The sequence below is a fragment of the Podarcis melisellensis genome (assembly GCF_964234715.1).
Source record: "Podarcis melisellensis genome assembly, chromosome: 7".
Taxonomy (NCBI): domain Eukaryota; kingdom Metazoa; phylum Chordata; class Lepidosauria; order Squamata; family Lacertidae; genus Podarcis; species Podarcis melisellensis.
The window spans coordinates 35,337,585-35,349,912 of NC_138539.1; the positions used below are offsets into that span (position 1 = coordinate 35,337,585).

The 12,328-nt window shown below is 40.7% G+C and overlaps 1 protein-coding gene across 2 annotated transcripts in view; it reads right to left on the reverse strand.

The window, feature by feature from the left end:
- Positions 1 to 12,328, reverse strand: part of NKAIN3 (sodium/potassium transporting ATPase interacting 3) — a 200,561-nt gene that overhangs the window by 9,610 nt on the left and 178,623 nt on the right. The window contains exon 5 of one of the 2 annotated variants that reach the window (XM_081917666.1): positions 7,121 to 7,181. In XM_081917666.1, the coding sequence (XP_081773792.1) occupies positions 7,121 to 7,181 (61 nt within the window). Of the gene's footprint in view, positions 1 to 7,072; positions 7,182 to 12,328 lie in introns of both variants that reach the window. The other variant, XM_081917667.1, reaches the window with a different exon arrangement.

Sequence of the window (12,328 nt, forward strand, 5' to 3'; positions counted from 1 at the left end):
CCTCTTTCAGTATTTTGGCTGCCCTTTCATCTCCAACACAGTCGTCTTCTGTATTGTAAGTCGTCCTCCTCACCACTTGCCTCTCCGGTGGTCTCTGCAGCTTATAAAGAAGAAGTAGCTTTCCTGCTTGCTTTGTGCTTCTGCTTTCTGAACCCCACTCCTGAAAAGTTCACCTGGGCTTCATTCCAGTCAGTTGGGAGCCAAGCTGTCTCATTGTCTTTCCCAGACTAATCACAGATCACCCTCCTCCTCTTGAAACAACTAATACTAACAGTACAATCATATAATGTCTACTCAAAGGTAAGCCCAAATGAATTTGATATGAGTTGTTCATGGTGAGAATATAGCATAACAACCATGCTAATAGAACAACTACTACTTCTTGAATCACTTTGGATAAACTTAGCCTGTGATAAGGTAGCATGCATGCATGTACACCGAACTGAATCGTCATAGTTGCTGTGGGTTGGATCATCTGAGGTATAGAATGGGATAGCACTGTGCTGAAAACTGAACTAGTTGAAGGCAGAAACAGTCTAATGATTAAAAGAAAATTACTTTTCTGTGTTTGTCCAACAGATAGTTATCCTTTCTGAAGAAACTGTTTGCTGTTCTAAATTCTCAGGCTTTTCAGAAAATGCACCCACTGAGTGTTTCCAGACTGGAACACATGCATCTATTTTTTAAAAAATAAGAATGTTTAAAAGTCTTTTAAATTTTGCTCCCCCTCCCCCCTTTTTTTGAAACACGCACAGACTTTCACAGCAAAAACTGTACTGTATTGTGTTCTCGGTGGAATATAATAGGGCCTTTTCCCACTTCCAGTGGCATTTAGGCTGAGATTTGAGACAGCAACAAGGACCTGTTGCCTTTAAAAGTCCTTATGCCCCAAAGACACCACATCAAGCTATCAAATCTGACGAAGAATCGTCCTGGGTGGCTGTGCAGTAAGCTCAAATAACCAGCTGCTTCTCTATCTCTATCTTTCCATGTCCACATCTATATATCTATATAAAAGATGCTGAGATATAATCATGACAAGTTGTCAGCCCAATTCTGCATGAATCAGCAGCCCACTACTGCCACCCCAGACAAATATTCAGGTACCTTCTTTCATTCCCTCCCTCAGGCCTCAAATGAAAGCTGATATTCTCTGTCACAGTTCTGTTTCCTAAACAGCAAAAGGCCCAAGAGAAAAGCCAAGCTCTGCATGCTAATATGCTGAGAATGGCAAACTAATTCACTCTTAAACAAAACAAAACAGACATATAAAATATCAGGGAGGAAATTTATCTAAACTGAATCCCAAGATCATTCACTGGTATATAATTAAGTTAATTTATGGTCAGGGCACGTCAGGTGTAGGGCCTGATTAATTTACTCTATCATCTATTCTACTCCACACACAGCCTCATAATATGTAATTACCTCTCCACCAAGGATGCTGTAATAAAAGCAATGCTGCTGCTAAGGAACGACTCTTGTGTGGTGGGAAAAAGAGAGGCAAAGCCTCAAAATGATGCTTGACATGAAGAAATTTATTAAACAATACAATCTATCCAACCCCAAGTGGCATAGAAGAAAATGATATATACCAGAACACAATGGACTTACTGTATCCTTTAATAAACTAATCCACCCTGAGCATCATTTTGAAGTGATGCCTATATTTTAATTTTGTCGTCATCCTTGCTCCTGCCCCTTCCCTTTCTTTCTCCAAGATGGTGGGAAACTACTTCTAAAATTGACAACTGATAATCAAAAGCAAAGCCTGAAAATCGGAGGAAGAAAAAGGTGACACAGCTTAATGAAGAATGTTTTGGTTGATAGGGAACAGGAAAGGACCTTGTGGGGCCTGAGAATTCATACTAAATTGCTTGACCAGCTTCAAGAGTTCTGCATGCGCCAAGTGCTCATACCAAGGACTCTGGCCAATTAGATCGTTTTCATTTATTGGAATTTTACAGATGCACAGCTAAGTCGGTTGAAGCAAAAAGCAGCAGAGGGTCTTGTGACACCTTGTTAACCTTAAAGGCGCCACAATATTATTTGGTATTTGGTGAAACAATATGTTATGCTTAAGGCTCAGCATGCAGCTCCATCTCCTGATTTTATTTAATTAATTACAGGTGTGATTATTATCCATAGAGCAGCACACAGGTTGGTTTATCCTTTCCTATCCAGCTGTAATTGGAATGAAAATCACCCTCTTTGCTGTGCAGCTAGGAAACTTAGGAAAAGATGGCTTCTAAGTCAAAATATTCCCTCTGCAGAGTTTCATTCAGGTGATATTCCTGCAGTCTAAGGTGGCAACAGAAGTGACCAGGGTCAAGTCACTTCCCCCTGCAACCTCCGGTGACACTTTCCCATTGTTCTGGAGGGACAGGGACCCTCTGGAATAGTGTGTGAGGTGACAATGAGGACTGAGAGGAAATCAGCAAAGTCAACTCCCCCCATCAGCGGGATCTCTCTGCTGGACCAAATGTCTCCTTTTGTTGGCTTGAAAGGAGCATTGCCAAGGCAAGGTCTGGATTAAGCTGAATATAAATCATCCTCACATTAGGGCACTAATCAATTATCCCCAACTGAATGGGAATTGCAACCTGAGATGCACTCTTGAGCAGTGTCTTGAGAACTATGTAGTCATGAACACACACTGATGTGAATAAACATTTTTCACAGTTTTCTAGATATTGTTCACCAGAAACCTTTTGCTCTTATGAATAAGTCAGTCAACTGCAATATATACTAAACTTAAGTTTTGAAGCTAATTCATATATTGTTTAAGGCAACTTACTATGGCTGCTCCCAGAAAATAAGTGGAAGGAAATACTGTAATGCCCTCCAGGCCCCCACAAGAAATGTCACACATGCCAGAACTTTTAGTTTTGTTTTGCATCAGGTTCACAAAAGCCAGTTATTTGTGACCATACCTGCCTTCCACTGTACCTATCAGATTTGTCCAGTTTATGGGACACCCACATAATATGAGGTGAATGGGAAAATTGGGATATGTTCTGCTCCATAGGAATATGGACTTAAAAAGTAGTATCTCAGACACGGAATATGAAGGATACAGCTGGTGTGGAAGTGCCCAATGTCTGTTAGTGTAGAAGCTCTTTTCAAAATACTACTATGCTGTTTACTTCAAAACCATCCAACCAAATCTAGCAACACTGTTAATGAGAACAATAGGTTTGATCTAGATTAGGTTAGTCTCACTGAAATCAACAGGATAAGTTAATCATCACAAATTTAAGTCTTGTTGCTTTCACTGGGGTTAAAGTGTGCCTAACTTAGTCTGGATCCAACTTGTTCTTGTTAATGTGAATATATTCATGAAAATGCTTTTTTTAAATTAAAAGTTACTGAGAAGAAGGGTGCATAATACCTAGCTGTATAAATATTGAATGGAACAACTAAAAACAAACCTCACTTTATTTAGAATGTTAACAACAGATGGCTGGTATTCATGTGTAAATTCTGCATTATATTTCATTTAGTGCAGTCAAATATTACAGCTTGAGAGGAAGGGCAATAATGTATTATGTGTTAATTAATACTATAACAGCTGGCTATTTCTCTGTGGGTGTCAGAAGATTCTGCTATTATGCAACATTCTCCTTCGAGAATTGGCAAAGAATGATATGGGGGCTCCTAGAATATATTAACTTTAAATAGTAGCTTGATATAAATTACACTGTGTAACGAATTTAGGAACTGTGACTTCCCTTCCTGGACGTTAGAAGAATCTTTTTGATTTCAACTGCTTTTAGGGGCTTAAAAGGTACCTCTACATTGAGGAGCCAATTATGTTTGCAGATTATTTTGTCAATGCCTTTGAACTCAAATGCAACAACAATGCCATATGTACTTCAGGATGCACATATGAAAATGCAGTTAACTTTTATTGAAACAATGGGACATTAAAAAGTATCAGTGGCCCCAAGTAAAGAGCATGTAAACTCCCCCCCCCCAGTTGCCTATGACATGTAAAGCTAAATCATACTCCATTTCCCCTCCTATAATTCCTGACTGCTCTCAGCCTACCATTTGGCAAGATAATAAGTTTCTGAGTTTGTTTTCCGTCTGCTCTGAGTGTAATTTTAATTCTATATATAGCACAGGTTAAGATTAATACAGATACAAATGAAAGGCTGACAAATGAAAGGAAGTAATAAATATAAACAGACTTTCTTGTTAGTGGGAGAATACTAGCGTGCTGCTGAAATGCTTATTTAACATGTCCCCCACCCATTATAATCCTTTTGAGCTACAATAATCTTTATACTGGACTGATGCGTCCTTCCAAATATATGAGCGAAGGTAATGGGAGAACAATAACCTATGGGAACTGGATCTGGTAGAAGACTCACTAAAAGGGCAAGAATCTTCATTTCATCTCTTTTCTAACCAAACACATTATGTCTTTCTCATGAACATGTGCACACATATATTTTTGAGGATAGTAGAAGTGAGAGGAAATATATGCTCTCCAAACTTTTACTCCACCTTCCCTTCAACCTACATGTGCCACCCCTGGTAGCACACCACCCCAGTTATTCCATCGAGCTTGTTGGCGCGACTACTAAGAAACCACTCAAGCAATGCTAAGAAACCACTCATGGCAATTCATAAAATAGCGTGTCTGGCAATCAGAATGCTTGACAAACACTTAGCCCTGTCACATTGGGCATTAACACATTTAACAAAGAGGAGCTTGGGCAGGAAAGGGGAGCAATTTCCAGCAGGGAAAATAGTCTGGGGAAAGGATTAACCTCCATACCCCTGAGTCATGGTCCTGACCTGGATCTACCTCCTCTCCGATGGCTGCTTTTTCAAAGTATGTGCAGGGAGACAAACTACACAAAACACGGGAGACCCAAGAGATCTATCCATTTAAGCAAGCAACAGCTGTAGGAAAGATATACTTCAGCTCAGAACCATAGTGCTGAGAGGCAAGGAATTAATATTTTTGTCCACTGTTATTTTGCCAAGTGAATATTTACTCCATTGAGGAAAATGGATGTGTACACAGTTTTCCAAGATTTCAGAGAGCTATTTTTCTGAGTGTTACTTACTACCTGGGATTCATTAATGGGAAATGAATCTGGGACTGCATACATATGTTGTGACCACTGAATTACAAGCCATTTGAAATAAATAATGAAAGGTGTTCCCATATGAGACAAAAACTAGAAGAGCAATCACTTTAAACAACATTCCTTTATTGCCCTTTGGAATGCATTCATTGGCTGATCCTCAACCATATCCCTTTAAGCCCTGCACAGCAATGAAAGAGGTGGCTGTTATTAATTTTTAAGCCTTCCTGCCAGGTTTCAGACCAATAACTTCCGTGAATGGAATAAGGCAAGGATTTTTCATTAAGGAAAGTCTTAAAGGCCAATGCACATGGGGCCCCTTCTGCACTAGACATTTAAGGTATCATCACACCCCTTTAAACAGTCATGGCTTCCCCCGAAGAATCATGGCAGATGTAGTTTGTTAAGGGTACTGAGAGATGGTAGGAGACCCTCATTCCCCTCACAGAGCTACCATTTGCAGAGTGGAATTATGGTGCTGGGGGAGACTCTTGAGAGTCCCATGGACTGCAAGAAGATAAAACCTATCCATTCTGAAGGAAATCCGCCCTGAGTGCTCACTGGAAGGACAGATCATGAAGCTGAGACTCCAATACTTTGGCCACCTCATGAGAAGAGAAGAGTCCCTGGAAAAGACCCTGATGTTGGGAAAGATGGAGGGGGCACAAGGAGAAGGGGACAACAGAGGACGAGATGGTCGGACAGTGTTCTCGAAGCTACCAAATGAGTTTGACCAAACTGTGGGAGGCAGTGGAAGACAGGAGTGCCTGGTGTGCTCTGGTCCATGGGGTCATGAAGAGTCGGACATGACTAAATGACTAAACAACAACAACAAATAAAAATCAACCCCTCTTCCCTGGGATCTCTGGAAACTGGAGCTTTGCCAGGGCACCCTTTACAAACCACAATCCTCAGGATCCTTTGGGGCAAGTCATGACTGTTTCAAGTGGTATAACAGTGTTTCCAACATTTAGCGAAAATGGGGTCTTGGCTGACAATGCTGGAATTAAGCTGTAAAACTATACAATTTTGATGGTTTCCAAAGCTGTGTATCTCTTATATTTAGAGTAAAATCCAGCTGTTATAGATCCTTATGCAGCACAGAGACAAAAGACAGACTACGAGCCAAAAATCATCCATTCCCAAGGATCATGCTGACCCAGAAGACAGTCAGAACAGTGATAAAAGTGGTAAGGATGTCAGAGCATTCATTTCAAAGAATTGGTACAGTCATGAGGAAATTGGATCTTTAGGGATGCTAGAATTGTTTTCCATTCCTTCATATTATGCTCACTGTGGAATCATCTGTCATACGCTCCAACTTTTCAGGAACGAGAAAAATGTGCCTCAAAAACTGCAGGTCAAAGTGGGAAGGAAGATAGAGGGGGATAAGTGGGGATTCAGACATCCATATAAACACATAGAAAGGACACATAATGGTAATTGCAGGGTCACATTGGCTAGTTCTTGCCTGCCCCCTGCAATGCACAGTGCAGCCACATATCCTGACATCTGTGCAATCACCAAGAGTCAAGAGCTTCTATGCACCAGATGCTGGCTGAATGTGTGGGCAGTGGGGCTGCAGCCACAGTACTGTACACAGTGGTGGGGTGGAGCTGGTGCATGAAAGCCCCTCACATATTCTTTCAATGTGTGGGGGTGCTCTCTGGATCCCGCACACGCCAGAATCACATTGCATTACAAGAAATTGCCACGGCAATGGAAAACATAGCTTTCCCAATATCACTGATAATCACCGTTAACCAAGTTGGCATGCCAAGTATCAATGAAACTGTAGGCACATTTCAGGAAAACATTGGTTGTGTAAGCCTTTGCAAAGCACATGCACACTTCCTGCAGAAAAAGGACTGATTTAGAACAAAGCTACTGGTGATCAATGAAAGGATGCCTTTTGCAAATATAAGCCACCAGTTCTGAGCAGTTGGCTGTAGCGTAATACTAAATCTCACCCCAGCATTGTGGCTCCAGTGATGGGTAGGTGTGTATTCAGTACTTACAGCTGTCCTCTTCCTCCATGAAAATGCTGATCACGTAACAGGCATAAACAAAGCCAATCAACTGTGGGAAAACAAAAGGAGAAAACCCATTAGTTATAACTTATGCAGCAGTGCTAAGGCTGCAGTACAATATCATTTACTTTCATTTTCTTAATTTATTATTATTATTTACTTTTAAAAAATGCATTGCTAGAACAGTCCTGAATTCAAACATGCAGGCACTTTCAAGAACGACACCAGTTTTTTAAAATAAATGTTTTGGCCTGAGAACGCCATATACACTAAAAGCCCATTGAAATTAGTGGCTTTTAAGAGCATTGGTGATTAAGCCTCATTTGTTTTCATGAGATGCAGGCACAGTGAATTCTCAAGTTTGCCAGCACTATTTTTGACTGGTGTTTGATTTGGAATCTAGGGCAAAACTTTCTGTGAACTATAACTTTTCTTTTTCTTGTCCTCATGGCTTCAGTGGGTGGGTGGATTCAAACATCTGCAGCCAGTATCTTCAGAAAGGAATGGAAAAAGCAAACACCAACTTGAGAGGTACTTGACCTCAATAAGTGTTTAGCATTATTTCAAAACTGTCTGCTACATGCAGGTATTATATAACAGATTTCAAACACTCATTGTTTCAGGCATTTAACTTAGTTGCAAATGCCATGTTCTGATGTGATTCATAAGTTCCAGAAAATTCTTACTGATGGATTTTGGAAACCATCTCAAATACTTTCAGAATCCTAAGGGATGAACCAGACACATTGTGACAATACTTTGAATAAGGTGGCATTCTAAAAACTCACTTAACCTTATACCACTGTCATATGTGCTTCAGGACAAGAGCTTAGGGAATCTAGTTGTTTGTCTTCCAACAATGACAAAATGTTTCCTTAGCTGCAGCCAAGAAAAGAAGCCTTGTCTCTGGGCAAACAATATATGTTAGAAGAGAGTGCCCCAGATATGTGATAAAAAAAATCCAAGGGCAGAACAGCTCTCAGAGTGTTCTCACAGAGTGCTAATCTTGGGTTGTAGGATACTAATAGTCAATCCTAACAATTTCTAATCAGAAGGAAGTCCTACTGAATTCAGTGGGGCTTATACCTAGGCATGTAAGGGTGGGGATTGTAGCCTAAATCATATTCAGGGAGGGCCCACTGAAACCAATGAACTTAAGTTTGAATTTAAATTCATTGACCTGACCTCAATGGATCTACTCAAGAGTTTGACTTGTTTTTATTTATTTATAATATTTCAAAAATCTCTATGTAGTGTACAGTCTAAAAAGCAAACAAACAAGGAATCATTCAAACAAGAACAAAACTACAACCTATAACAAAAAGTAAAAGAAAAACATTAGTAGTAGTAGTTGTACTACTAGTAGTAAAAATTGTATACTGCTCTATACCCACAGGTTTCAGGGCAGTACACAGGATAAAATCATATGAAGGCAAATATAACAATTTGAGGAGTCAAACATATTATACAAATCTCTTTCTACATAGCAATGCCACGATTTGTTTGAACAAATATATTTTCCCTAAAATAATACTGTTCTCAGCTTGAAGGACAATGAGTCAGTTCAAGAAAGCATTAAGCACTTAGTGCCCTGAGTAATTTCCATATACTCAGAGCAGGGGACATGAAGGTTTGGTATGCTTTATTGCTACTAAATAATTACCTAGACCTGTTTGATAAAAGGATCATTGTTTGAACTGTGTTTTCTCTTTGCATGTTGATCTTGGCCTACAAAATTCCTAAACGAAAGTGATTCAACATTTGTAGTTGTAGTTGTCAGTTGCAGATGTTATTGACGTGACATGGAACATCGACCTTGCAAAAGTTCTATACATAGATTTCATCTTCTGAATTGGCCATTTAAGTGCTGTCCTTTCCCCACTGCCACTGTGGGCTCCAATTCCCAATAATAATAATAATAATAATAATAATTTATTATTTGTACCCCGCCCATCTGGCTGGGTTTCCCCAGCCACTCTGGGCGGCTTCCACAAAAACCAAAAATACACTAAAATATCACACATTAAAAACTTCCCTGAACAGGGCTGCCTTAAGATGTCTTCTGAATGTCAGGTAGTTGTTTATCGCTTTGACATATGATGGGAGGGCGTTCCACAGGGCAGGCGCCACTACCGAGAAGCCTGGTTCCCTGTAGCTTTGCTTCTCGCAATGAGGGAACCGCCAGAAGGCCCTCGGCGCTGGACCTCAGCATCCAGGCAGAACGATGGGGGTGGAGACACTCCTTCAGGTATACTGGGCCGAGGCCGTTTAGGGCTTTAAAGGTCAACACCAGCACTTTGAATTGTGCTCGGAAACTTACCAGAAAGGGAGAGAGAGAAAAACCCTGAACACTTTCCTTATAAACAGAGTTTATGTCCACTAATACTTAGTTGAAGAAATCACACCAGTAATTAGATGGGTGACTGATGTTTGAGCAAGTTGTGCACACTGAATGACTTCCCTACCCAATGGCAAATGTTAAATCCTGCAAATGTAGATATTAAAGGGGGTAGGGGGTGGGGAGCCCACAGCTTGAATGTTATTAGAAGGAAATTCATTAAGATATTCCCTTTTGCTTTATTAATGGCAATAAAATATTTATTCCTACAAATTACTTTTGGTATCTTGATTAACCCAACTGATGCTTGATTAATAAGGCTGCACTCACAAAAGCCCATCTAACTGTTAGGTTAATCACCAATTTGCAGTGGGCCAATTGGTGTGCACTGCTTGGTTTATCGATGTCTTAATGAAAATAGCCTTCCTTGGCAATTTGCCCAGCCTCAATTGGAAGAATGTAACTTGTATTCACTGATAACAAAAGAGAATGTGATGCACCCAATTATTCACAGATAAGTTTGAGATCATCTTGGGGTGGAATAAAGTTTAACTGCAATGACTAAAATAGTAAAGTTTTAAGAAATGCGATTGAGTCTTAACCATTAAAAAAAGGCTCCTGCCTTTCCTGAACATTATCTTCTATTCCACCCACTCCTAATGATGCACCTCAAATATCCCCTAACCCACTATTTCCTTGATTTAGAACTATGGTGAATTAACACAAACAATATATTGTGGCTCAGCAATATCCATTTCTTGGGGGTAGCCCTTCAGATGCTATCGAACTGCAACTCTCATCAGCCCTAGCCAGCACAGACAACAGTATGGGATGATAAAAGTTGTAGTCCAACATTGGGAGGGAACCATATTGGCTACCCCTCGACATCATTTACCCACATTAAATGCTAATTGTTTCCTATCGTGGGCCACAATCTCTGACACACTCTTGCAGCACCACATCTAAGAAGAAGCAGACACATACTCTGTGCTCCTCTAATTCTGTTTCTGGCAACTGATCCGCTCCCCTCCGCCACACATGCACACACACTTGCCTCTTCCAGGTGAATGACTCCTAATTCAGTCTCCTCTCACACAAAGTTTATTGGGATGTATAGGGCAAAGCTCAATCCTCTTGAGAAAATCTCTCTCTCTCAAAGTATCCATATAAATGTGTTCATTAGTGCTGGTATTTCTTCATTCTGCAGCTCAGAAGCACTCACCAGGCTTCAGTAAGACCCTGGATTTTATATATCACACTGTAAAATAATTTGATGCAGAACTTATGCAGCTGAGAACTGCCTTACATGCTACTTTTTGAAGGCAGAGACATGGACACAGATGTTTTAAGGTGCAAAGGGACTTTGGAAAGGAGAGCATGTGTGATTTTTTCTCTATTTAGGCACCAAGGCTGCATTCCAAAGGTGGGTGGGCAAAATCTAAATGTGATTTAAGCACCTCACCGTACACCCTGCAGGGGTAAAATTGACAGGGCAGCAGTGAGGGCAAAGGAACTCTCTATGGTCCTCCATCAACTTCTGGGTTATTCTTTTTTATAATGTATTGGTATACATTCCACTAGAGGCAAAGAGAAGGAGAAATCTGGACATTCCTGAGTGTGTCTAAATTTATTCCCAATGTGGGAGTTGATCAAGGTACTGGGATGACTGTGGATCCAAGCAGGTTCTTGGTCCTCTGCTAGCATGCCCCTGATAAGCCATCTTTGTGGCCCAACTGATGTCAGAGTCCCAGTGTTGGCTGGGACAGGGAATCAGGATCAGCAGAGAGGGGTGGATGATGGAACCAAACTCAACTTCCCTTGACAATACTGGACTTCTGTCCTTGATACTGGAGAGGGAGATCCAATCTGTCGGATGTTCCTTGGGATGCCCTATCATGGACCACAGGACTGTAGTTGAAGTGCCCTGTGAATAGTTTTCAGATTACTCCCCCTCCAAATGTCAGAGGTGGATTTAGGACAGTGCAACCAGTTCTGCTGCACTGGACACCAAGACTAGGGGCACTACAGGGCATCACAACTATGAGCAGAATGGAAGGTGAGAGGCTGGGGGGTGCACTAAATTTTGACCTTACATAAGGCCCCACTGAACTTTGAAAGACCAAAGTCTTTCCCTGAAAATGTACACCTTTTCTAGAATATAAACAGATCTGCCATTCTACCCATCAAGGGTGACAACTTGGAAAAAAATGGGGGAGACAAGTAAGCTCCACCCCACATAATCAATCACATGATGCAGCACATAAAAACCATTTGAATGTTAATGCCCATCAACTTGGGGGGAGGCTGACCCCCTCAAATATTTTATTGGGGGCCCAAAGGGCCCTCGGCCCCTAGAAGTTGGCTCCTATGCTCCCCATGTTCTTTCTGCAGAAATTTTTAAGCATGGGATTTCACACATCTTTAAAATAGGAATACTTTTGTAGTGGCATCTTGCTTGAGGTGTGATGTGCTAACATTTGCAAACTATGTTAAGTTCCACCACATATTTTGCACTGTTTAATAAGAGTAAAATGTTAACTCTGCATGTGCTTCCAAGCAATATTTATCATTTTCTGAAATCTATAACCAGGCCTTTAGTATCAATCAACATTACCAGGGCAGCTTACCACAACACAGGGAAGGGGGGCCTGTAACCTCTGAGGGTTTTGTTTGTTTGTTTTTTACAATCAAGCAGTGTACAAATTTTGTTAAACAAATTAATTAATAAATATTGATAACAAAATATACAGTGGGTTAGATCTAGAGAAAAGGAGCTGGTAGAAGATGACTTACCTCCCCCTCCTCTCCTAATAACCATCATTAACAGCCTCTCTGGAGGCTCAGAGACCTTTGCTGAA